The sequence below is a fragment of the Myotis lucifugus genome, unplaced genomic scaffold, assembly GCF_000147115.1.
Source record: "Myotis lucifugus unplaced genomic scaffold, Myoluc2.0 scaffold_5, whole genome shotgun sequence".
Classification (NCBI taxonomy): Eukaryota; Metazoa; Chordata; class Mammalia; order Chiroptera; family Vespertilionidae; genus Myotis; species Myotis lucifugus.
This window is the reverse complement of record NW_005871053.1, coordinates 16980861-17008578: the sequence shown is the minus strand read 5'-3', so window position 1 is coordinate 17008578 and position 27718 is coordinate 16980861. Positions and strand designations below refer to the sequence as shown.

The following is a 27718-nucleotide window of genomic DNA, read 5'->3' as shown; positions in this document are numbered from 1 at the left end:
AATAGGAGCAGACATTCTGTCATTAGAAAAATCTTCTTAAGTAATGCATTTGTATGTACACTAGGCTTTAGATGTGGATTTGAATTGATTTTAAACTATTAAACATAAAGAAGAATGAAAGAAAGTGAGAAGCACAAGGCTTGGTTCAGAATGCCCTCACAGAGTATGCAGAGTGGAAAGCAAAGGGGGCACCAATGGTTAGGTTAGCCACTGAGGAAACCTGGTTGCCCTTGATGTCAGTCTCCTCAGTCAATGAAATGTTAAGTTTGCATCTCAAACATGTCAGTCTCAGCTCTAGTGGCTACAAATAAGCTTTTAAGATATGTTTAAAATTCAATTACTATAATCTCTTGAATGCAACCATATTAATCCCAATATAACTATACATTTCAACATTATCCTTTCAATCTTCAGAGAAAGCTTGTTATTCTAGGTACCAGCATTTTGGGGAAAAAAGATGTATCTGACCACACGAATCACACATAGGTGTCTTTTGTATTATACAATTAATTTCCACGTACCCTTTATTCTCCGGATTAAAAAGCCCACTTAGTAATCTGCTCTACCAAAAATCCCCTTCTACCATCCCAGTTTCCTTTCTTTACTGACCATGTTTTGTTTTTGTAGAACTCTTTGGATCTGCATCAAAGAAATAGTGACTTTAATTAAAATGGTCATTTATATCCTTTCCCATAATAGAATCTTGAAAACTCCAAGCAGAAATCAATAGAGGACACCCTAACCTGAAGGGCTCACAGATTATTGAATATATTTTTGCTACTTGCAAGTAAAAATAAAGCCCTTAAACAAAATTGAAACACCATTTACTAAAGTAGAAGAGAATTAAATGTAATTAATTTAGATATAGTTTTAAGAGGATAAAATATTGGCTTAAAAATTATAAACTATCACTGTTACAAGGGGTGAGAGTGAATATAAACTAAGCTGACATATAATTAAATAATAGATTTAGCTCCTTAAAGGCATTTTAAAATCTGAGGCAAGTGGGAAAAATAAACCAAAGTAGATGCTAATCAAATGTGTAACCCTTATTTCCCAAATCAAGAACATGGATTCTAGTTGGTATTTTATGAAATTACTAATTTCAAAGTCTTTCAACTTTGAAAACAGAATAGAAAATGAGTTATTGACTGTAATTTTTACTACTATGATGAAAATTCAATCAGCAGAATAGTAAATATAATGCTAATTCCCGTATATGTGAAAGCAAATGTCCAGAACTTAAAGAATGCATTTCCCCTTGATGCATTTATTTATTCTTACTGAAGTCTGTGCAATGATTGTATGGTTTTTTTTAAAAAACAGTCTGATTCTGAAAATATATAGTGATTTTACTAAATTGAGGAAAAATTTATATACAGTGAAATGCAAATTTAAGTATACAATTTGTTCAGTTTGGACCAATATAGTGACTCATATTACCAACACCCTGATCAAAATATAGGATATGTTCATCACTCTCAAAATTTCCTGTGTGCTTCCACAGGGGTTCAGAAAGAGCCACCCCAAGATGTGCCTCAGCGCTAATAATTTGGATTATTTTAAGTCAGAGGTACCTAGACCCTGGAGGATCAAGAGGAGCTTCTGTCCCTCATTTGACTATTAGGAGGAATTTGGATTGGGAGCCTGACCCACAGTAATAATTATCCCCAGAAATGACTTTTGCCTGTCTATATGGCAGGGCAAACTAATTGCTGAATATATGATCTTACTGCAATTACCTTCCGAAGCCCCAAGGTACATAATATCACCCCTAGCTCAGAATGTCATACACCTCATTTTCCCTTTCTGTCTCCTGTATTTGGGGATCTCTAACTCTCTCATGTATGCAGGGTTTCTATGTATAATTAAATGTGGTCATATTCTCTTGATCATTGGCCTCATGTCTAATTGCTTATTAGACCAGAAGAAAGAACCTTCAGGGCAGAGGAAAGTTTCTGTCTTCACAATATTCCCTTCCAGGCAATTCCTACACCCGTTCACCCCATAAGCAACACCAGTTGTGATTTCTATCACCATGGTTTAGTTCATTTTTTCTAATCCTTAAATCAATATAAATGGAATTATGCAGTATGTAGTCTTTTATTTATGTCTTTTTTGTTCAACACATTTTTTAGACTCATTCATGGTGTTGTTATTTTATATCAATAGTTTGTTATTACTGATTGATATATCATTGATAGCTATACCACAATTTATCTATTTACCTGTTGATAAACATTTAGATTGTTTCCAGATTTGGGCTATCCTATCTAATAAAAGAGTAATATGCAAATTGACCATCACTCCAACACACAAGATGGCCACCCCTATGGGGTCAAAGATGGCCACCACAAGATGGCCAGCAGGGGAGGGCAGTTGGGGGGACTAGGCCAGTAGGGGAGGGCAGTTTGGGGGAACCAGACCTGCAGGGGAGGGCAGTTGGGAGAGACCAGGACTGCAGCGGAGGGCAGTTGGGGGAACCAGGCTGGCAGGGGAGGGCAATTAGGGGTGACAGGGCCAGCAGGGGAGGACAGTTGGGGGAACCAGGCTGGCAGGGGAGGGCAGTTGGGGGTGACCAGGCCTGCAGGGGAGGGCAGTTAAGGGCAATCAGGCCAGCAGGGGAGCAGTTAGGCATCAATCAGGCTGGTAGGAGAGTGGATAGGGGGTGGTGATCAGGCTGGAAGGCAGAAGCAGTTAGGGGCAATCAGGCAGGCAGGCGAGCAGTTAGAAGCCAGCAGTCCTGGATTGTGAGAGGGATCTCAGATTGGAGAGGGTGCAGGCTGGGCTGAGGGACACCCCCCCCCCCCCGCCCAGTGCATGAATTTCATGCACCGGGCCTCTGGTTATAAATACTGCTGTAAACATTTTATACAAATCATTTTGTGCACATTTTTCTCTTGGGTAATGTCCTAGAAGAGGATATGCTGAATCATAAGGTAGGTGCATGTTTAATTTTATAATGAAACACTAACCAGTTTTTTAAAGTGTTTGTACCATTTTGTAATCCCACTAACACAGTAAGAAAGTCTCAGTGGCTCCACACCCTCCTCAACATTTGGTGTTGTCAGTCTTTTATCTATTCTGGTGGGTGTTAAATGGCATCTTATTTTGTTTTTAAATTGCATTTCCCTTTTTATGTGCTTATTGGGCATTATGCATCTTTATTTTATAAAGTATCAATATGAATCGTTTTTTTAAATATATTTTATTGATTTTTTACAGAGAGGAAGGGAGAGAGATAGAGAGTTAGAAACATCGATGAGAGAGAAACATCGATCAGCTGCCTCCTGCACATCTCCCACTGGGGATGTGCCCGCAACCCAGGTACATGCCCTTGACAGGAATCGAACCTGGGACCCCCCAGTCCGCAGGCCGACGCTCTATCCACTGAGCCAAACTGGTTTCGGCCAATATGAATCTTTTATCTATCTTTTTATTTGGGTTCTTTGCCTTTTCAATACTGATTTGTAGACAGACATATAATATTTTGTGTATTGTATATTATATATTGCATATTATATGTTATATTATATACAATATATTAGGTATTCTATTTATGTAGAATATAATTCCTTAGCCCAGAAATTTTCAGCCAGTGTACCTCAAGAATTTTTGAAATATGCAATCCCTGACTATTTAGTTAGGGACACTGACCTCTTTTCCCTTAGGTTATCATAAAAAAAAAGAATGCCAATAGCCAAACCAAAAATAGTTGTTCACTGTGAATGAATAAAAAGTAATACCTATTTTTATTGTCATATCAGCAGAAAATATAACATTTTTTGGTATGCCACAGAATTTTAGTAATTAGTTTATGTGAGACATGAGATGAAAAAGGTTAAAAATTAGTGGCTTAGTCAAATAAATGCATTGATGATATTTTCTCTGCCTAAGTCAGTTTTCATGTCCTTAATGGAATTGTTTGAAGTACATAAGTTTTTAATTTCATGATGTTTAAATCATCACTTTTTATTGTATGAGTACTGGCTTTTATATAGTTTATTGAGCATCTTTGGCCATTCAAACTTACAAAAATTTTAAAATTTTATTTCTATAAATTTTATAATGTTAGCCTTTATGTTTAAGTCTATAATCCACATCAAGTTAATTTTTGCATACAGTATAACATAAGGTCAAGATACATCTTTTCTCATATTTTTTCCATTTAATCTAACTTTGTTAAGACTCATTTTTCCATTGAATTACCTTGCTGACTTTATTAAAAAATCAATTATCCTATATAATAAAGAGGTAATATGCAAATTGACCGTCATGCCCTCGCACAAGATGGCTGCCCCCATGTGGTCACAAGATGGCTGCCACAAGATGGCCGGCAGGGGAGGGCAGTTGTGGGCAACCAGGACGGCAGGGGAAGGCAGTCAGGGGGGACCAGGCCTGCAGGGGAGAGCAGTTGCGGGTGACCAGGCTAGCAGGGGAGGGCAATTAGGAGCAACCAGGCCTACAGGGGAGGGCAGTTGGAGGTGACCAGGCTGGCAAGGGAGGGCAGTTAGGGGTGACCAGGCCTACAGGAAAGGGCAGTTGGGGGGGACCAGGCCTGCAGGGGAGGGCAGTTGGGGGCAATTGGGCCAGCAGGGAAGCAGTTAGGCGTTGATCAGGTTGGCAGGGGAGTGGTTAGGGGTGATCAGGCTGACAGGCAGAAGAGGTTAGGAGCAATCAGGCAGGCAGGCAGGCAGGCAGGCAAGTGGTTGGGAGCAAGCAGTCCCAGATTGTGAGATGGATTGGGCCTAAATGGGCAGTTGGACATCCCCCAAGGGGTCCCAGATTGGAGAGGGTGCAGGCTGGGCTGAGGGACCAACCCCCCCCCCCAGTGCATGAATTTCATGCACTGGGCCTCTAGTCTATATATAAAGACTTATTTATACTCTTCTGATTGATTGATCTATTTATATATACTCCACTGTAGCTTTATAGTAATTCTAAAAATTAGATGGTTTGAGTCCTCTAACCTTGTTCTTTTTTTCTGATTATTTTGTCTATTCTAAACTATTCGCCTTTTAATATACATTTTTAATCAGTTCATTACTTTATATTTTAAAAAGCCTGCTATGATTATGATTAGGATCATATGTTAATTTGGTAAGACTAGATATCTTTACAATGCTGAGACTTTCAATTAATAAACATAGAACATTTCTCCATTTACTTATTTGCTCTTGAACTTCTCTTATCAATATTTATGAGTTATTTAGTATAGATAAATAATGCATTCAGAACAGGTCTCCTCAAGATGTACCTCTGTGTTATGAGAATTATTTTAAACTAAAGGTAACCAAGACCCTGCAGGCTCAAGAGATATTTTTATATCTCCCTTAAAGAATTTAAATTAGGGATTGGGTTATAAAAAGAGTTATGACCAGAAATAATGACCTTTATTTAGGGTAGGGCAAACTAGTAATGACTGAACATCTTATTATCTTGCCCAAGGTGGCTTTCTCATATATATATTTTCCCTCTGCCTCTGGACCTCTTGCATATGTGGGATTCCTGTACATACATATATAATTAGATTTGATTATTTTATCTTGAAGGGCAGAGGAAAGTTTCTTGCTCCCCCACAATGTCTTGCATGGTTTTTGTTAAATTTATTCTATTGATGTTGATTTACAGGTATTGTTACATTTCATTTTCCTTTTTTTTTCAAACCATGTAAAAAAATGGCATGGTAAGATATTAAAGTTAACATCACCAATAATGGGACAAACTGGTACTAGGTGCTTTTGGTAATGCACTAAAAAGGATACAACATCATTTCTATATTATATATGACAATAATTCAGAACTCAAAGGAAGTTATGAGGATTTGTCAAACAAATCCAAGTTGAATCCTATATAATAAAAGCCTAATATGCAAATCGACAGAACAGCAGAATGACTGGTCACTATAATGTGCACTGACCACCAGGGGGCAGACACTCAATGCAGGAGCTTCCCCCTGGTGGTCAGTGCGCTCCCTTAGGGAATAAAGCATTGTAGTATTTAAACATGAAGGGTCAAGGTCTCTGCAAATTATTTTCAAATGGCTCAGCCAAATATGTAAATAGACAGAAAATAATAATGTGTATATATGTTATACAGACAAATGTAGAGAGAGGCAAAGCAAATGTGGCAACCTGTAAACAATAGCTGAATTTACATGAAGGTAATAAGAGAAGGTACTATTTTCTAACTCTTCTGTAGGTCTGAATATTTTTTCAAAGTAGAAATTTTAATTAAAATAATAACAGCAACATTAGACATATGGCTCATTCTTTCTTTCAATTTTGCAAGAATAATGCTAGTCTGTTGCCACTTGAAAGACCAGTAAATTTTGCATTGGAGCTGCTAATGATTTCTACCATGTCTGGCTCATGCATTGTTTAGAGACAGAACAATGTTTCCATGGAGTAAGGAACCAAGGAAGAATGCTGGGTGGGGGAAAAGAAATGGCTCCTACACTAAGAATGTCACCTGCTGCTCTTTTCCATGACTAGCTTTCTTTCATTAATGCTAAACTGAAAAGAGTGCTGGTTGGAAGGCTATGTGTTTTTCTTCCATCCTAGTTTATTAAGAGGGGAAACAATTTCAGCCCAAATTAAGATAGTGAGTGGTTTTTACTTACATCTATACATCCTATATAATAAAAGGCTAATATGCAAATAGACCAAACAAAGGAATGACTAGTCTCTATGATGCGCACTGACCACAGGGGGAGCGCCACTCAGCCAGAAGCCGGGCTCACAGCTGGTGAGCAAAGCAGCAGTGGCGGGAGCCTCTCCCGCCTCTGTGGCAGCCCTAAGAACCCTTCAGGGGATGTCTTCCTGCCGGCTTAGACCCGCTCCCATGAGGGCCCAAGGCGGCAGGAAGACATTCCCTGAGGGGTCCCAGACTGCGAGAGGGTTCAGGCTGGGCTGAGGGATCCCTCCCACCAGTGCACGAATGTCGTGCACTGGGCCTCTAGTATCATATAAAGTCTTGAAAGTATTTATTCAGGCATTTTTCTTATTTTATTTTGCCATTTTGGACTCTAGCATTGGAAATGCTACATTTATTTACAAACCCATTTTTTTCCAGACAAAGGTGATGTTCTTTATGTTTGTATTAGATCTGGGAAAATACCGGCTGTACCACTTTCATTTAACTTTCCTCTGAAAAACAGTCTTAATCCTTATTTTTTTTTAATTTTTTGATGATTGAATTATTTTTTAAACTTGGAGAGATCAAGTTCCATTTAAAGTATTTAAAATTATGTTTACTTTCTATTGCAGTTCTTAATTAATTATGTAATTAAATCATTTTATTAGAATGTTAGTAACTTTCTGATTTAATGCTTTTCGTCCCAACTTTTCTGACATTGTTCTTCCTATTTTACATACATCCTTTAGATAACAAATTTTAAACACGAAGGAAGACTAATTTTATCACAGAATTACAAGTAGAGTAACACAAATGACTAAAGACTAATAGTCATAAGCTGGAAAAAGATGGCTATACACCCATATATTAACAGATTCTCTGACAGAGATCCTTTATGGATCCTTAATAAAAGATATCTTACAAAGGACTGTTGGCATGCAACAATGAACTCAGTTGCTTAGCCTTTAGTCTGTTCTGTTCTCATGACTTACTATGGTTCATGTAGAGGGGGGAGGTTAATAAGTTTACTTTCAGTTTAACCTTCAACATGTTATTTATAGAGGTTAAGGTTAATTCCTTTACTAAGAATTTTCAATGTGGTACTTATAGAAAGGTTCATTTATAGTCTTATTTCAAACAGGTCAGCAGGTGCAGTGTTCTTTAGAGGAATTCTGACTCATTTCTCCAGATACAGCCTTTGTCTACACAGGAAGCATTTTAGGCATCACAAGAATGGGTTGCTACATTTTCAAACTCACCAGTTTCAAGAGGCTAAAAAATGTGCATGAAAGTCTGCAGTATAGAATGGTAGACATTTTCAAAACCCTCATACACAGTGCCAGGATAGGTGGTATTTAGAGTATTTATATACCCAGTGTTTCTAGACAGTCCTGGATTTTTCCTGTTCTCCTGGTAAAAGTATTAATAACTTCCCCTTTCACTGTAAAAAGAATCCCACTTTGAATAATATAGTGTCACCTTAGCTATGGTCCCTATATTTGGATATTTATACCTATATATTTTCTTCGAATCAGTAAGTTGCAACTAATCCCACTTCTTTGCTTTAAATAAGATTTATCTCAATTACCACTAAATCCTGGGAGGAGCAGTAGACTGAACTTACACCTCATTGTGACTTGAGACTTTCAAAACACACTGGTTTTTTGGATACTATTATGGAATTGCTCACAATGTAGCTAAAAGATAGCCGTGTAAAGAAATATTGTAAAAGTTCAATTTACCCAGGATGTTGATATTTTCAGGACAACCATACCTAAAAGAAGTTGCAGCATTTCAAAATAGATCTAAAAAAAATAAATTAAATTGTACAGAATTTGATTAAGATCATAATCTATGAGTCAAAGCCTCTGTGATTTCACATTTGAAATTTTCAGGACATACTGTGAATTTATTCTTTTACCTAGTGATGTCAGAAAGTATATACACATTTTTCACTGTCACACATGCAGCTCCAAATTTCCTTTTGAGCACAACGCTCAGGGAGCACTTTGACTTATTATTTTTAACCAAAATCCTTTTCACATTTTTTATTTGTTAATACTCACTGGGTACTAGGTGCTGTTATAAGTGCTTCCACAAACAGAGACACACCTAGTGCTTGTTAAACCTATAAGGTAGATTCAATTATCGTCACGGTCTCCATTTCACTGATGATGAAGCTGAGCACAGGGCAGCTGGGTGGGTGGCTTGCAGAAGATCACACAGATTTAGACCCAGGCAACCTAACTCCGGAGCCCGTGGTCTTTGCCACTGGGTGGTGCTCCCACTTAATCATTCCTTCCAAATAGGAAGCGATGACTTCCACTTTCTTGAAGAAGTAACTGACAGATCAGACTTTGCCTTATATTTTGAATTCATTCATTTCTTTTAAGAAGCTGTTTTTTGAACAGCTCCTTTTTGCAAGGCACTGAGATAACATAGGTGAATTTAAGTTATTTTTAAAACACCAGAGGCACCTGTTTGTCTAATTGCATTTAAGAGAAGAAGACTCACTTCCAAATCTTGGCTATCCTAAATAATGCTGCCATGAACATAGGCGTGCATATATTCTTTCGAATTCGTGTTTCAAGTTTCTTTGGGTAAATTCTAAGTAACGGGATCACTGGGTCATAAGGCAGTTCCCCAAGTACCCATCAGTAGATGAGTGGATAAAAAGGCTGTGGTACATTTACATAATGGAATACTACTCTTATGTGAAAAGGAAGAAAAATTTACCCTTTGTGACAGCATGGGTAGACCTGGAGAACATTACCCTAAGTGAAATAAACCAGGCAGAGAAACACAAGTACCATATGATTTCACTCATATGTGGATTTTAATTTAATGAACAAGTTGAACTATCAAGCAAAATAGAGGCAGATTCATAGATATAAAGCAGGCAGACAGCTCTGGTGGAGATGTTGAGGGGGAAAGGATTGAGCAAAAATGAAAAACAAGAGAGAGAACTCATGGACATGAACAATAGTATGGTGATAGGGGGAAGGGGTGGTTGGAGGTGGAAGAGGGTATAGAGGGGATAAATACTGATGGAAAAAATAAAGTAAAATAATTTTTAAAAGAGAAGAAGATTTGACGCCTCCAAATTTAAAACATTTAAATGCTTAAAATCCAGAAACAATTCAGTTTTCTGTTAAGATGGGACCTGGCTCTCCATACGTGTACACTGTGTGTGTCAGAGACACCACATGGACAGGAGTGCCAGGCGGTAGAGCAGGGTTCTGAGAGCATAGGCTCAGAAAGAAGACAAACTGCACTTAAACCACAGCTTTGTTATATATATACTAATTGGGCAGCCTTCTAAAGGTTATTGACTTCATCTTTTCAATCCTCAAAATGGAAACAATCAAATACCTACTTCACAGAATGATGTGAAGATTGGGGAAAAATTAGATTTCGGAGGAGTACTAGCATATCGTATGTATTCAATAAATGACCGTTATTATTATATTATTTAAAGTGCTCAAATCTCACTCTATTTAATTCATCCCAGAATAACATATAAGTTGCCACAGAAAGGTAATTCAATAAGCCCAGACTTGGAGCTCTTTTAGCAAAATACCAATGTAAATAAAATAAAATAAACAGAAAGAACACCATTCCAATGTCTGATTTTTCATGTCAGTTATGCTTAAATTAGATGTGGGGGTGGGTGAGAGGTTAATTCTGCATCAATTAGATTGAGCAAGGAGGTCCTACCTGGTTATATTATGATGTCCATCATTTTTTAAAGTTTTCTGTATTTTTGTCCCATAGTTCTTAGAATCTTTAATAGAAGTTAGCACGTATCACTTCTGCTGGAATGAAAATAATATGCCTGGGATTTATTTTGTTTGTGTTTTCCAAGTATTCTAACATGCAGCTAAAGTAGCTAAAAGCTCAGGCTTCATCTGCATGTTTTATATTTTAATTTTCAAGTTTTGTAACCTCAGATATTCTAATTAAAGTTTCTAAGCCTTCTCTTCTAATTAATTAATGTTACTAATAATTTTTCAAATGCCATGTAAGAAGTATTTGTAAAATTGCTCTTGCCTATTCTTTTACATTTGAGATTAATTTTCATTTCTGTAGCTGAGCTCTAGCTCAACCAGACACTTAACTTTATTTTCTTAATTGAAGAAAAATTAAGAATGATATTCTAAATCTCTTACTTGTAAAGATTTCAAGAACATAATTATTATCCCTCACATTTTCAAAAAGTTTAGATTAATAAAAAAGGACGAGCATAACTCTTTTAAATGAAGAATTCTCCAGAGGGAAATTCATCATCGAAGTTATTAGAATCCTCTAGGAGGTCAATAACGGAAACAAAATGTTGTATAACTCACACTACACTCACATTGTTGTGAATATACTTAAAATAATCAATGTTGGTGGGTATGAAATTTCAGTAGGACACCTGCTCCCTCTAGAAACATGAACTGCAAAGAAATGTCCTGCAATTTTGGAGAACTGACTAGAAGCCCATTAACAGGACAGATGAGGTTGTACATCATTAGAGGCATTTTTGTGTAGTCCTTCATTTGGGGAACAAATTCTGAGAACAGCAATCTGGGAATTCATAAATCCTACTGAGCCTTGGTTAAGTGACATTCATTATAAAGAACACCTGGAGGAAAGACATGAGAATTGAGTTACAGCTAGAAAGATCAGATTACCTGTGTTCTGCATGTCTTGGTTAAGTAAGGTAGCGTAGGAAGGAATGATATATCCCTACACTCATTTCAGTGATATTATCCTATACAAGAGACCCAGTGCACAAAATTTGTGCACGGTAGGGGTGGGGGTGTCCCTCAGCCTGGCCTGCACCCTCTCACAATCCAGGACCCCTCAGGGGATGTCCGACTGCCAGTTTAGGCGCGATCCCACAGGCAGTCTGACATCCCTCTCGCAATCTGGGACCGCTGACTCCTAACCGCTCACCTGCCTTATGCCTCATCACCCCTAACCACTCTGCCTGCCTGCCTGGTCACCCCTAACCCCTCTGCCTACCTGCCTGATTGCCCCTAAGCACTCTGCCTGCCTGCCTGATCACCTCTAACCACTCTGCCTGCCAGCCTGATGCCCCCAACTGCTTGCCTGCCTGCCTGATCACCCCTAACCACCTCTGCCTCAGCCCCCACTGCAGCGGCTTCGTCTAGAAGGACGTCTGGAAGGTTGTTCCGCTGTCTGGTCTAATCATGTTATGCTTTTATTATTATAGATAATAAAACCCTAATATGCAAATCAACGGAACAGTGGAACGACCGATCACTATGACACGCACTGACCACCAGGGGGCAGATGCTCAATGCAGGATCTGCCTTCTGGGCTCAGGGCTGGCAAACGCAGCAGCGGTGGTGGGGAGCCTTTCTCACCTCTGCTGCAGGCGGGCGGTAAGGAGCAAGGGATCCCGGACTGCGAGAGCCCCGGACTGCAAGAGGGATGTCTGACTGCTGGCTTATGTCCAATCCCCAGGGAATGGACATCCCCCGAGGAGTCCCGGACTGCGAGAGGGCGCAGGCCGGGCTGAGGAACACCCCCTCACACCCATGCACAAATTTCATGCACCGGGCCTCTAGTATTGGGATAAAGTTAATCGTGTATCTAATACTATGATGAGTTTCTGTCACATATTTCCTCATAATTATTTTGTGATTTTGAGCATTTGATGTCATTCATACTTTATAAGTACATTTCATTTCTGTTACATGGTCTTCTAGGTGAATGTTTATTTTTTATGAGTTTATTACCTTTCATGTTTGTCACTTTGAATCTAAGCAAAACAATAAAAATATAAAAATATTTATGTTTATGTATATACTAGAGGCCCGGTGCACAGATTCATGCATAAGTGGGGTCCCTCGGCCTGGCCTGCAAGGATCGGGCTGAAACCGGCTCTCCAACATCCCCCGAGGGGTCCCAGATTGCAAGAGGGCAGTTTTTGGGTGACACACCCTGGAATCAGGCTCCCTCCTCTCTGGTTCCAGGTGCATCACTCGAGAACCACAGCTGCCAAGTCACTGCAGCTGGCAGCTCCTACGTTGAGCATCTGCCCCCTGGTGGTCAGTGCGCATCATAGCTACCAGTCAGAGTGTCTGCCCCCTAGTGGTCATTGCACGTCATAGCTACCGGTCGAACAGTTGAACAGCCGTATGGTCACTTAGGCTTTTATATATATATAGATGTGTGTGTGTGTGTGTGTGTGTGTGTGTGTGTGTGTGTGTAAACATATATATATATTCAGATGCAAACAACCAAGTGAAAATTATTTTCACTAATCAAGATTTTCATTATAGTCTGCATAGATAATAAGAAATACTGAAAATAACTTAAGATCCAACTTACTCCAAATAGAAAGAAAAAAAGTTCACAGAATGCTGCTAAGTAGTCAAAAATCAGTACTAGTTTCTGAATCTGAGGCTTAAAAAACTGCCAGCAAATTACTGAAATGAAATGCCAATGTAAAGAGCAGTTTTTCGAAGAGTGACCCTGACATGGGCTGGGGCATCCAGTCCAGACAATCAGCTATTTGAGAGATTCCCATCCTTCCCTAGTTTTGGCAATTCAAAGCATTGTAATCTTTAAATAAGAAAATAAGTCGCCTTATATATTTTCTACATGTATTTTTCAGAAGACTGTGGGTTAATTTCAATAATCAGACAAAACAATACTATTTTTATAGGGTCAAGAAATATGAAAAACAATGCTAAGTTTTACTATAAACAGTAAATATGCAATTATGTGAACTTGCTTTTGAAGTTTTATTGGACAACAGGTAACAAAGGTTTTTAAGGCACACAAATTATTTTACCCAGCAGTTATACACCTAGGAGTATCCACTAAGGAAAAAATTAGTGAAGGTGTGCAAGAGGGATATACATGTTTTCACAACTGCAAAAACTTGAAAACAATAAAGTGTTCAATAATAAGGTATTGGTAATATTTTACTTCCTTTAATGCAGTGGTTCTCAACCTATGGGTCGCGACCCCTTTGGGGGTTGGAAAACACATATATAATTACATATTGTTTTTGTGATGAATCACTATGCTTTAATTATGTTCAATTTGCAACAATGAAAATACATCCTGCATATCAGATATTTACATTACGATTCATAACAGTAGCAAAATTACAGTTATGAAGTAGCAATGAAAATAATTTTTTGGTTGGGGGTCACCACAACATGAGGAACTGTATTAAAGGGTCATGGCATTAGGAAGGTTGAGAACCACTGCTTTAATTCCATACCTTGTGAGTATTAAAATAATTTTCAGACTTTCCATGTGTTAAATATGATCAAATCATTTAACATGTTCATGATGAATTTCTCAGTGAGAAAACTGGCTACAGTTTAGTATATCTAGTGCTATTCTGGTATTGTAAAAAATAACTGTGTGTGTGTGTGTATGTGTGTGTATTTGTGTAGGAAAATTATAGACAGAATACATGCTATCATTTTGACAGTGGCTATCTCTTAGGTTCAAGATTATAGGTCTTCTTTAAAATGTGTTCTTGTATTCTCTAATTTTTTTACATTGGAGTTAAAATCACTATGAGAGAGTAAAGATATGAAGTTCTTGAGGAGTTGGTGAAATCCTGTATCAGTATGTGACTGATGAAGTGTCTGCTGATATCATACAGACTTTACAATCTCAACCCATGACTCTGGGCTTGGGAAAAATAATGAAATGTGATGGGAAGCCAGTGTGTGAGGTTGTTTTTAGTGTGTGGAGACACCAGAAAAAGACTTCAGAATAATTGTAAGGTTTTATAAGTATTTTATCATGTGTATTCAACTGAGGATTTTCAGGGAAGGTTACAATGTCTAGTAAACTTGCATGTATTATTGTAAGAACATGTAGACATAATCTTTATTTTATTGATCTGTGGATATTCCATCAGAATCAGCTGACTGTGTAGGTATTAAGGATCTATCTGGATTGTCCTGAACATTCACCTCACTCCTTCTAGTCTAACTGAATAAGAACAATTAGTTGTTGTGTCTCTTTAGAAAGAGTCACAGGTTATTAAGTATTAGAATAAATTTATATAATATATAAACCACATGGCAGCAAGTTATTAAGTTATTAAATTAATAAACAACATAACTTGTTAATTTTTCAATTCTCATATTAAGCAAAATGATAGGCAAAGGAGAATGAATGAATGAATGAATGGACAAGACTCTAAAACTTGCCACCTGATATTTTCATTGCTAAACAGGTATTATCCTGGGTTCTTCTAAATTTATTTTTTGCTTTCCTTACATTTCCTCTTTTTTTTTAATATAAGTGCCTTTAAAGAGTTCAACATTAAATGGAAGAAAAAGACATAGAAACAAATTATTACAAGAGAATTTCATAAGTGTTCTAATACAGACAAGGAAAAAATGTTAGGAAATTCAAATAAGGATGCCTGAGGGATTTAGGGAAGACCAAGCAAAGGAGAGGATGGTGGCCTCTGGGAGGAGCTCAGAGATACAGATCAGAGGGTATGCAGCAAGAACTGAGTCTGACATTGGGCCTTAGATGAAGAAAACAGGAGGGGTTTTAAACAAATCAGACTCATCACACCAATAAATTTATGATGTCCCATTTAAATATTATTCCCATATAATAAAACTCATTTGTGGGAAAAGGAGAGGATAAGAATACAGTAGAGCTTCTGCTGCTGAATCACTCTACTATATGAATTTTCTTCTGGACTTCCTGGATAATGATGACACAAATAGCAGCCGAGAGGCCCTTTACTAAAAATATCCCCCTACTATAAATTGACCATGTAATTTACAGTCCAAAATGGGGACATTTTTAAGGATTAAAAAAAGAGTGCAATTAATAATTATGTAAAGATTACAGGCATATGCTAGCTATTTTCACTCTACTGAAATCAAACACCCTGTAATATAGATTCATTTTGAATGATACATTCTGTTTAAAATACAAAATACCTAGATAAAGTTCACTTCATTTACCCTTAGATGTGAATTAAATTAATCACATTCATACCTCGTATAATCCAATAAATCTAGGATTAAGAGCTAGAATTAGAACATAAAGGATGGTAGGATGAGATTTTAAAAGAGTATTATTGCCCTGGCCAGTGTTGCTTAGTTGGATGGGCATTGTCCTGTGCACTGAAAGCTTGCCAGTTCAATTCTTGGTTAGGGCACATGCCAGGGTTACAGCCTGGATCCCCAGTAGGGATGTGCAGGAGGCAGCCGACTGATGTTTCCCTCTCACATTGATGTTTCTCTCTCTCCCTTTCCCTTCTCTCTCTAAAAATCAATAAAAATACTTTTATGTTTTGGTTTTTTTGTTAATCCTCCCTTGATGATATTTTTTCCATTGAGAGAGAGTAGAAGGGAGGGAGGGGAAGAGAGAAACATTGATAAGAGAGAGATACCTTGATTGGTTGCCTCCTGCAAGTGTCCTGGCTGGGTCCAGGGAGTGAACCTGCAACCAAGGTACATGCCTTTGACCTGGAATCGAACATGTGAATCTTCAAACTCACAACTCTATGCTCTAACCACGAGTCAGGACAATAAAAATATTTTTTATAAAAAGTGTATCATTAGAGACCTTAAGGTTTGCAAACATAGACAAATCTAGATTTTAAACCGCATCTCCATTTTGCTCTGTGATCATCAGTACTTTACTTAACTTCTCTGGACTTCAATTTAATTTGTAAAATTGGATAGCTACCCCCAAATCTGTCATTAAAAATCAGATAAAGTAGCATGCAAAGAGGTAGTCACAGACTTAGAACTCAGTTAACATTGGTACTTTGGGAGAAGATATAAATTGGGTAGAGGGGTATGGTCCATGAAATACACCCTGTAGAGCACATCTATGTGTATTGATCTAAAAAATGTATAGCTAAAGATCAATTGATTAACATTATTAAAAAAATGGATGGTGTATATAGAAATTTTTAGCAAAAATAAAAGAAATTTTTACTAATTTTGCTAAGATAAGTAAATGGGAATTTAATTCAAAATAATTCACATAACATATAATGTTGCATAACTCTAACATTAATTTTCTTGAATTGATGTGATCTTAATTAGTACATTCAAAGACCTCACATATTGAATATGATTTCGATATGTGGTCTTTTATATCACAAATATTTTTTTATTATTTTAAATATGTAAATATCTTAGTTTGTGTTAGATGTTCTTTACTTTATATTTGAGAAATTGTTTGTAGAAATATCACTAATTTTTACTTTAATTTTTGTCATCATGTCCATCATCTTGGGTCATTAATACAGATTTGACTGAATAGAATTAAGAAGGGTGTTTTGAGCATAGAGATCAATAATCAGTATGAGAAGTCACAGCCATTCTAAGTTGCCTTAAACCCATGCAGTTACTGTATGTTTCTCAAAACCAACATTTCAAACAACATGCAAGAATTAATATCCTATCAAAACAAAGAACAACAAATAGAAACACTCCTTATGTGCCTTAGGAAAGAAGGGGGAAAAACAGGAAAGGAAACAACAATGACAAAAAACAATGGTGAGAATCCACCTGCTGTAACCATGTCTTCTAACTGGTCATCCTGGAGGAAAAAGCGGGCAAACAAAAGCCGTGTGGCTGGGCAGCCTTGCCAGGCCCCACCTAGCACAGTCTAATTTGAGATCATTTTACAAACTGAGCCAACTAAAGGCGGAAATGCACCCACAGTTCTCTTTCTTTCCAACTCCTACCCTCTAAGTACCCCCCAATGCTTGTTCTGCCCATTTTTTTAAGTAAAAAGTAGAGTGAGGCAATCACAAAACAGTCACAAGGAGAATTTGTACATATGCAAACCTACTCTAAGTGAGAAAAGGGCACAAGAGTTGCCTCAGCCAGAAGATGAGCTGTCCACAGAAAGACTACTTTTATTTTCTTAGTTAGATATTTCATATAAATTAAAAAAACAAGTGGAAGATATAAAATGTTCAGTTACAGTGATAGGAGCCTGGTACTCAATTTTCTCATAACCCACCTGTGACAAATGGCAATTTGACCTTCTTAATTGTTCAGTAATAGGACAAATTTCCTCTATGGTGATTAATGTCCTACTGCTGCCTGATTCTATTGTTTCCTGGTAGTTCAGTACTTTTGCTAAATGCAGACAACATCATATATATAGAAAGAAAACATTCCTTTGACAATAATAATTTTAGATTCAACACTCTCATTATTGATTGACCCTATGGTCAGCTTCATTGTCAATTAAGGATTTTTAAGAAAATCCTGTACTAGATATAGAATGTCAATACTGTGTACCTTGTACAGTAAGTAGATGTCAAACAGCAATGAACTCAATTCAGAAAAGACCAGAATAAAACTTTAAGTTTAGCTAATACATAGATATTGTTGGAGACACTAGTGAGTCATTTTAATTTGGTGGTGAATGAGTGACACTTGGGAACTGGTTAATGGATTCTGGTTAATAGATTCTCTCTAACTCTTTTTTTTAAAAGTTTTTTTAAAATATATTTTATTGATTTTTTTACAGAGAGGAAGGGAGAGGGATAGAGAGCTAGAAACATCGATGAGAGAGAAACATTGATCAGCTGCCTCTTGCACACTCCCCACTGGGGATGTGCCCGCAACCAAGGTACATGCCCTTGACTGGAATCGAACCCGGGACCCTTCAGTCCACAGGCCGACACTCCATCCACTGAGCCAAACCGGGCCAGGGCTTCTCTTTAACTCTTTTCTAAATATTTTTCTAGCTATTTGCAAAGTATAAGCTATAAAAATGATTTAAGACCTTAGCTTACTAAGCAAAGACATATGTCCATTAATAAAAATTAAGGTGAAAATTATTCTTAAGAACATTTTAGAAGTGTTAAGAAAGTAAGAAAAACCAAAACATCACACTTTCCATGTAACTCCCTTTCCTCAGAATCTCCTGATCTCAACTGCTTTCTTATTTTTTTCAACTCTGCCATGCCATTTCTCATCCTCTGTTTATTCTTTGTGTGAATGCTAATTGAACTCATACTTCATAGCAGGTTATCTTGCACATATTCTGGAGACAGAGATTAATAAGACTTGGTATTTTTTCTGAATAAACTAAAAAAACAACAACACAACAGATGATGTTAACTGCAATAAGATGTAATGACATGTAGCACACTCCAGGTGCTACACTGGGGTTGAGAACCAGTGTTAAAGAGACACAGAGGTTATGTCAATTAATGTTCGGGAGCAGGCAGTGGGGGCATCAGGGAAGACTTCATATGGAAGTCTTTGGATCTGTTTTTGGAAGATTGATGATGTTTCTTTAGGGTGAGAAACTGAAGGAAGAGCAATCCATTCAGAGACTCTTTGTACTGATCATTAGGAAAACTTCTGGAGGGTAAGGAAAGATGGCTTATTTGAGAATCTGAGCAGTCAAGCATTACCAGAGCATAAGATTTTTAGGAGAAATGTAATTGGGAAGATATTTAACTAACTGATATTTATTGTGCACATATTATGGTCTAGCAACCATGCCATAAATAATGCTATGTACTTTATTGTACACAATATATTCACTCAGCCTAACAAGGTAGATGTTATTCTCCTAATAAAGATCAGAAAAGACAACTGAGGCACCAAGAAGGTAAACTTAGTCATGAAGTTCACCTAGCTATTCCCAAAGCTGATTCCTCTAAACATACCCTACTTGAAATCCAAGTGAATTCAACTTGGAATTCAAGTGAAGGTCACCACGCATCCTAGTAAACTGTCTAAAACATTATCCTGAGAGTTTTAATGAATTAAGATCGATTTTTTTTATCCCCACCCGAGGACATATTCATTGATTTTTAGAGGGAGCAAGCGAGCGAGAGAGAAGAACATTGATGTAAAAGAGAAACATTGATCTGTTGTCTCCTGTAGATACCCTAATCAGAAATCGAACCCACAACCCAGGTATGTACCCTGACCAGGAATGGAACCCGAAACATCTGATGCTCGGGATGATGCTCCAATCAACTGAGTGAGCCACACCGGCCAGGGCTAAGATAGATTTTTAAGTCAAGCTAATATAAGCAGCAAATATGGGTCAGGCTTCACCACTTGATGAACTGTGTGTGATTTGGAAATTACTCCATCCCTCTGGGTCTCAGTGTTCTTCTTATAAATTGGGGATAATAAGAGTATATACCTTATGGTATTGTCATAACAATTATTGCATACATGACATTCATTTACAATGATGCTTAGCTCCAATAAATCATCAGGGTATGTAATTCTCATTTCAGAAATAGCTCTCTGATGGCACTGTGGGAAATGGATTGGAGAGGGAGGGAGACTTCAATACTCAATGCTCCAGAAGAAGGATTAGGAGAGTTTCAACTAGAGTACTTGGCAGTGCTGGAGAAGCGGGGGTAACATTGGGAAATATGTCAGAGGTAAAGATTACAAGGAATTTCCAACCAATTGGGTTTAGGGAGGAGAGGGAGAGAGAAAAATTGAAAATGATCCTGAGGCTTCACATTCAGATGGCCAGATGAGTGTTGATGTCTTAACATGTTAGGCTCCAACTGTTGCTTCCCTGTGACTCAAGTATCATACTGCTGATGGCAAGTAAATGATTTAGTGATTATTTATAGCAAAAAAATTAAAATAGCATTGGAAGCCAATAGAAGCCAGAGAAGCCAGTTCCACCCAACAAATCTAGCCTATGCAGATAGCCCTAAACTGACCTCTCAAGCCCCTCAGGTGTGAAAATAACTGAGCAGTTAGTTATCTCTCAAGGGCTTCTTTGTAGCCCCAAAGTAGCCTAGAGGTATGGTGCCGGCCTGGCAAGTGGTGAAAAGAGGCTGATGAGCACAGCCCACCCACAGTTTTAGGACATTTTGTTTTCCCTTAAGACAGCACTGAAAGAAAGTTTTCAAATTGTGAGGAGGAGTGATTCTTGAGAATTCTGATTTTTAGCAACAAATCCAATTGATTAAGTTTAAAATTTATACAATATCTAAAGTCTTTAAGATGTTATAAAGTTTTGGAATATAAAAAATTAACAGTAATGTTGTTACAGTAATATTTCATTCAATGAAACATGAAAAAATATAAACAGAAAGTTAAAATGAACACCAAAACAAACCCTAGGCAAGATATTACCTGGAAACTTTTCTTATTGTTTGAATTCCTCACACACAAAATATATGTCTCTTCTTTTCTAAAAACTACCAGCTGTATCTTTACACAATTCAGGAATGAGGAGAGCTAAGTATTTTACATGTTACATAACTTATATAAAGCTATTGTCAGATTTATTTTTGAGCTATTAAATTTTTAACTAAACTACATTGTCTCTTTAATAAGTTATTATTACCTATAAATGACAAAAGGTGATAGAAAATATACTTAAACAAGTTAGAATGGGGGAATAAAGGAAGGGGGTAATTAACCCTAAATTTTGTTCTTCGTTTATATAAAAGACTCTTCATTCAGAGTCTATATACTCTTTTTCCTTTAGAAACAATTTCATAAAAAAATAAAAAACATCTTGGGGAGAACATAGAAATGAACACTAGTCACTCTGTAATACAAATATCCTGAAACCAGGGATCAGTTTGTATCCTCCTTTGCATCTCCTGTTGTTCCTCTAGTGCCAACAACATTACCTTAGGCAGCGGTTCTCAACATGTGGGTCGCGACCCCTTTGGGGGTTGAACGACCCTTTCACAGGGGTCACCTAAATACATCCTGCATATCAGATATTAATGTTACGATTCATAACAGTAGCAAAATTACAGTTATGAAGTAGCAACAAAAATAATTTTATGGTTGGGGGTCACCACAACATGAGGAACTGTATTAAAGGGTCGCAGCGTTAGGAAGGTTGAGAACCACTAAGGTGGCCCTCAGTGTATCCTCACCTTCACTCACAACAAAATGCTTTCTAAGAGGTCTTTCCAAATTACTCTTAGATACGGCAGATTCACCTCTTTTTACTTGAGTTGAATCGAACGCTGCCCCTGGAACTTGGTACTGACCCCACTATGACTGGTGTCCTGTCTGGATCTGGTCCCAGTTTGGATCAGAAAAGGACTTCCCTCAGCCCCTTCTCATCCTTTAGTTCTTAAAAAGCAGCACAAAGATAGGGATATTTGTTATTTGTTAACAAAACTGCCATTGCACTATGTCTAAAAGCATAATGGGGAAAATAAAGGAATGCCCAGACCTTTAAAGATAATGGATTTCAAGTTCTATTTTCCTACTGAGTTAAGACCTTCATTTCTCTTGGAGAAATTTATTTCAATTTTCCAAATGGTTAGAGTTGCTAGATAATTTAAGGTAAAAATCTTCTACCTAAATGTGGCTGAAGTGGTTTAGCACTTAAACTAGCTAGCTCTAATCCATGACACACACCCAACCAGATCAGCAATAAACTAGGGATGACTAAATTACTAGAACCCTTCTGGTTTTTTTTTTTTTTTACCTTAACATCATCTCTAAACTATAAGCTAATTAATAATGGAAGTGTTTGCTTTTTCTCAATCACTATTCTTAAAAAGGTGAAAAGGTATTTTTAGAGTGAATATATTATGCTACTAAAATATTTACCTATTCTTATGTAAGCTTCAGCATAATTATAGTTTTGTATAATTAGAGTTTTATGTCAAAAGATTTATAGCTTTATCACCTCAAGCAATATTTCACAGCTGCCAAGAATGATTTATGCAATAATGATTTAAACTGTAAAATAGAACCCTCAAAGGAAGGGCTGTCAAGTATTCCTCCCCAAATAACTAGGCTTTTAAAAATTGATATTCTGGTAAACAGCAAGTCCAATTGTGCCCAGTAAAACCCCCAGAACTGGCAGGGTGGGAAGTGTTTCTTCACAATGGTGATCATGTAGCTCACCTGTGGGAACTCGCTCAGATCATGGGGTATAAAGCCTCTGGCCACGTTGGAAAACAAGCTTTTGGAAATAATGTCATGCTCATATTTTTGCTACTCCAATATGAGTGAATGGAAAAGTGGAAACAGAATATCTTAAATTTTTGTTAATATGCTCGTTGTGCATATTGCATCACTATTCATACTCCTGTGACATGCTAAATTACAGTAATATTCCATGGAGTGGAACATGAAAGTTAAAAGAATAAGTAAAGAAAGCAGTTTCTATATATACTTCAATCACCAAGAACCTCTCAAAAATAAATTATCTCAATAATGAGGAATTAAGGAAACTTTGAGAAACAAACCAATGAAAATGTTGCTGATTTTGTTCCTTTCTGCTTTTATAAATGTAGAAGAGTGGCTGAAAGATCTCTAAGAGGCAAGACTTTCAAAGAATTTGAAATTCTCAAGCTCTGATTTTGTGGATGCCATGTGAAAAAAATCAATAAATTCTGAAGATTATCCACAAGGTATATGAACTAGTAGCAAAAACACAAGTTGATTACATTCAAAGTCAATAATTCTGACTGTGTCTTTACAATCTAAAAAGTCATTCAAATTAATATTTTTCTTTGAAAGAAAAGAAAATGCTTGTTTCCCATATAAATAAAAGAAAAAAACTGCAATATTTGTCATTATCTCTAAAAGTCCTTGTAGAGTCACATCTATAAATAAAGCCAACAGTATCAAAATCATCACCGAATGTTGATTACTTCTATAGCAAACAAACTTTCAAATAAACATTCTTTGTCCAAAACAGAGAGGTTTTCACTTATATAACCAAGTAAATCACTAAAATAATAAGATTTGCATTAGTCAAATATGAACATCTCCACTATAAAATTTTTAACATTCAAGTTTGTGATAAATTGCTTTTAAAAAGGTTTTTAAGGTGTTCTTGAGATTATTTTACACTCATATTATACAAACTAAGCTAGGTTTCAAAACATCACTATTCCAATTAATAAAAACAACTTCTATTTGAAAGTACTATCTGAAAAATATATAGTTAGTTTCCAAGTAATCTGGACAGTCTAGATTCATTTTATACTTAAATTCTCTAAGTTGAAAAACTTCTGAACTGTCCCAGGAAACAAAATAACCAAATGTGGGCCAACATGACCTGTAGTAACCACAATGCAGACTTTGCCAACATCATGATAAATATTCAGATAGAAAAAAAAAGTCAGACATTCAAATTATTCCAAAAGTCAAATCAGGTACACACACACACACACACACACACACACACACGATGAGTTGCATTTGGGTAGTTAAAGCTTCAGTCCAAGAAATGTTTTCAAGACAACAGAGCAATTAGGCCATTTCTAATATGCCAACATTACTGATTGAAAAGTCTGGGTAAAGCGAAAAGAACTTTAAAAGCTATCTCTGTATTGGTTGATAATCATATAAGTATTTTCATTCCAGATTAATTCAAAATTATACAAACCTGTTTTTCCAATGATACTTTGTTATACATACCGACTCAAATTGCTATAAAAATCTAGTAATTAACAATTGTAAGTTTTCTATCATAAAGTATTTTATTGTGAGAAAACAAGAGGAAGAGTTAAACCTTTTCCCTGCTAGAATTTGTTCTCTGTATTTTATTAAATGACAAGTAATGATATGATATAGGCTATAACACATCACTCATGTATTCATTTTCAAAACTTGAGTTAACTAAAAAGCTGACTAAATACCCTTCTGTCTCACTAATTTCTATCAATTAAATAAAAAGAAATACATGATTATGCAATATCAACAAAACTAACTACAACATGCATTTAATCTATTCCCTTTTATCCCTAAATTGTCAAATATTTCCAAAGTGTGTACCTGTGGAAATGTGTATCTTTAAAATAGGTATATCTGAATATTCATAACATGTGAGTTTATATACATACATATTATGGATTTAGCGAATGCATATCCATAAATGTGATTTTTTGAGAACTTTTACAGATCTAAAATATTTATGGTCCCTCAGCAAGCCTGAAAGAAGGAGTGCCCTTGAAGTTGAGGTATGACCTTAAGTTGAAGATGCCAGTTTTGCTGCAGTTGTAAAAATGAATACTAATAGCTCCACAGTATCATAGTTCCTTTCTCCATTCTGTGTTTTAGAGCAAATCTTGAATATATGAACAGTCTTTATTATTTGAATATACATAGGTTTACTAGACCAATTTTAGAAGTTCCTGTATATCATTCTTAATCTTGTATGAAAAGGAACAGAAGCGGAAAGAGGTGTGTTACCTATCAAATAAAGCTGAAGAGCCAGGAAACATTTATAACATACTAGTTTTAGTTGCGTATATAGTTTTCAACAAGACTTTGCTTTGTAAAGAATTTGAGTTCAAGCAAATAAAACTCTGTATTTTTCTCCCACAAAATGCATATCAATTAAACCAGTAAATCATCGGCCCTTTTATCATTCCTTAGACAGGGGAGAGAGTAAGACTGATTGGTGGCATCCTGTCCCCAGCGACATTAAGTTACTGCACTTTTGAAGAGTACGTGGTACTCTTATTCAAAGAAGAAATTGTTCTCACTAGTCCACGAATGAGAGCATCCATATTTTTGAAGCCTAAAATACTATAAGCAAAGTATATCTGCACCCGAATGTCTGGGGTTCCTCTGAATGTGAACTTTTGGTTTTCATTTGTCAAAACTTCATTTCAACGGAATCAAACACAAGAAATCCTTAAAAGGTAAACTTTACCATTTTTGTGGTAGTAGGTGACCTCCACTTTCCTCTCCTCTGACCCCAGCAGTGCCTGTGCAATCTGGGCAATATCATGCCTCTTGGTCTCGGGCCCATGGAGAAAGTCGCAGGTGCAGGGCTTTTGCATGACATCTGGCCTGGAGAAGCCAGTCATCTCACAGAACCCATCGTTGCAGTAGATGATGGCACAGTTCTGCACTCTGGCATTTGCAATGATAAATTTTTTATCTGCAATAAGAAGACAGTAAGGTATCCTTTAAAACCCTTCCACAAGATGCTCATAAGCATTGGAATAATTTGTTGCATAAGAGGAGATATAAAATGCAGGTACTTCCCAAATTGCTAACTGTCCTGGCTTTTGAAAGGAAGAGAAAAAAAAAAACACCAACCTTACATATGAAATACTGGTCATAAGCCATTTAACAAAAAAAGTATTAAGGACTACTCTTCAAAATTTGAGAATGTAATTTCCTAACTAACCTAGTTCTCCAGCCCTCTAACCCCCGGGGATTCTAACAACAATCAGCTGCCCCATTGATATTTCCAGAATAGCATCTAAATGCAAGGTAAATATTTTCAAAGCCAAAACAGTGGAACATCCTGTAGCTGTCAGATTTCTCACTTCCACCTTGGCCTTTAGAGTACAACTTTCTCAAAGTAGTTATTATTCCTGGATTTGGCTTTTCTCTATCCCTGTAAGGCATGCTACACATACACCATGTCAAAAAAAAAAAGAACTATTAACAAGGAAAGTATTTCACGTTAATTAGCAGTTCAGTAATGCAAAGGTTCAACTTTTCATAACACGTATTTTCCAGAAGATAAACATATTTACACACATATACACAGTAAATATCATGTTCACACCTTTACACTTCTACTTTGGGAGAACCATGGATTTTTGTGTAGTAGTAGGTATTTTTATACGAATGGTTTATTACTTTTGATCACATATTATATTTACCACTTCCAGATAGGACTTACAAGTTTATGTTATACACAAGGTACTATATACTCATGTCACTAAAGACATCACCAAAATAATTGCAAAATGTACAACATAAATGTGTGTCAATGTGGTTTTAAGAAAATGTGGAATATCAATGACCAAGTATAGGATTTAAAATCAACATATTTATATAACATTCATTCATTATAGTTAGTCCATATGAGAATACTGAATTTCTCTGTATTCCATCTTTGTGGGATTTACTTAGTGTACTTCAATTTTTAAATTTCTAGATACACATTGAAGGGGATAATTAAGGGACAGAAATACTCTTTTGAATAATGAACTATTTTCATTGGGAATCAGCACGAGTCAATTTTGTTTCCAAATTATCCTGCATGGGGATAGATTTACATTGATTCTATGCAAAGTTTAGCTTCTATAAACTAGCAGCCAGCAAGCATCCAAAGTCAAGCCACAGTCTTGCAAATTAACCAAGGTGAGGTATAGCTTGCAGGGCCATTTCCATCGCTGCTACCATTGACATTCTCTAGTTCCAGTAGTATTGTCTGCCCTGCTCCTGACTTTCAAAAAGTCCGCAATTAAAACAGCTTCAAAACACAGACCCAGGTTACACTAGCACTTTCCCTTTAAGATAGTAGAAGAGTAGGACATCAAGTAGCGAGGCAGATAATGGAGCAGTGGGAGAGGAGGATCAAATTGCCTCCTATAATGGAGACCATAATCTAACATGTAAATCAAAATTAATATCCGAGGGCGAGCACTCCCGCTGCCATTCGAACCTCCTGGCTGGGTTCACAGCCTCCTAACTTGCCAGAGCCCGGAGTTGCCTTCCCCTCCGCTTGTCAGCGGCGGACGCCCAATGCACTATCGAAGCAGCATAAGCGAGGGGGAGAGAAGAACAAATGAACTTACTTTGCCCTTCAAATTTCCGTATGATGGTGCCCAGAAATGTGTTTTGCGGTGCCACATGCCCCCTGCGGACAGGCATGGTGACCCCGGTGCGCCGAGGAGCGCTCCCCCGGCTCCGAGTTCTCCCGGGATCTCTCCTCCGCTAGAGCCCAGGCCGGCGCGCCAGCCGCTCTTTGTGGCAGAGCATCCTCTTTTGAAAGCAGAAATCTCTTCCCATTAGCGCCACTTCTAGGCACCCGCTCTCCCCACTCGAGTCCGGTCCCTTCCCCTCACCTCTCAAACTGCCGTGGGTGAGAGGGTTTGGGGGTGGGGAGAGGGAAGGAGGCGGGGTGAGGGGAGGCGGCGGGGGGAGGGAGGGAGGGGAGGAAGGAGGGAGTGATTGGGGGTGGGGGTGGGGAGGAGGGGGCGGGGAGTCACAAGGGCAATTGATCGGCTTCTCTTTCCCCAAAACAGCGCCAATTTCCCGCTGCAAATGGGGCTTAAACGGAGCTGTGAGGATGGCCTGGGGGATGGAAAGACTTTGTGAGGCTGTTGCAGGAAAGAGGAGAAAGAAAAGGAAGGCTGGCGGGG

General features: G+C 37.3%; 1 protein-coding gene across 2 annotated transcripts in view; it reads right to left on the bottom strand.

The window, feature by feature from the left end:
- KCNH7 (potassium voltage-gated channel subfamily H member 7) overlaps positions 1-27423 on the bottom strand; it is a 400753-nt gene extending 373330 nt beyond the window's left edge. For both annotated transcript variants that reach the window (XM_023743782.1, XM_014445957.1), the window contains exons 1-2: positions 27152-27423; positions 25264-25494 (exon numbers count right to left, since the gene is read on the bottom strand). In XM_023743782.1, coding sequence (XP_023599550.1) covers positions 25264-25494; positions 27152-27227 — 307 coding nt within the window. In that variant the 5' untranslated portion in view covers positions 27228-27423. The remainder of the gene's footprint in view (positions 1-25263; positions 25495-27151) is intronic.
- Positions 27424-27718: the final 295 nt, after the last annotated feature.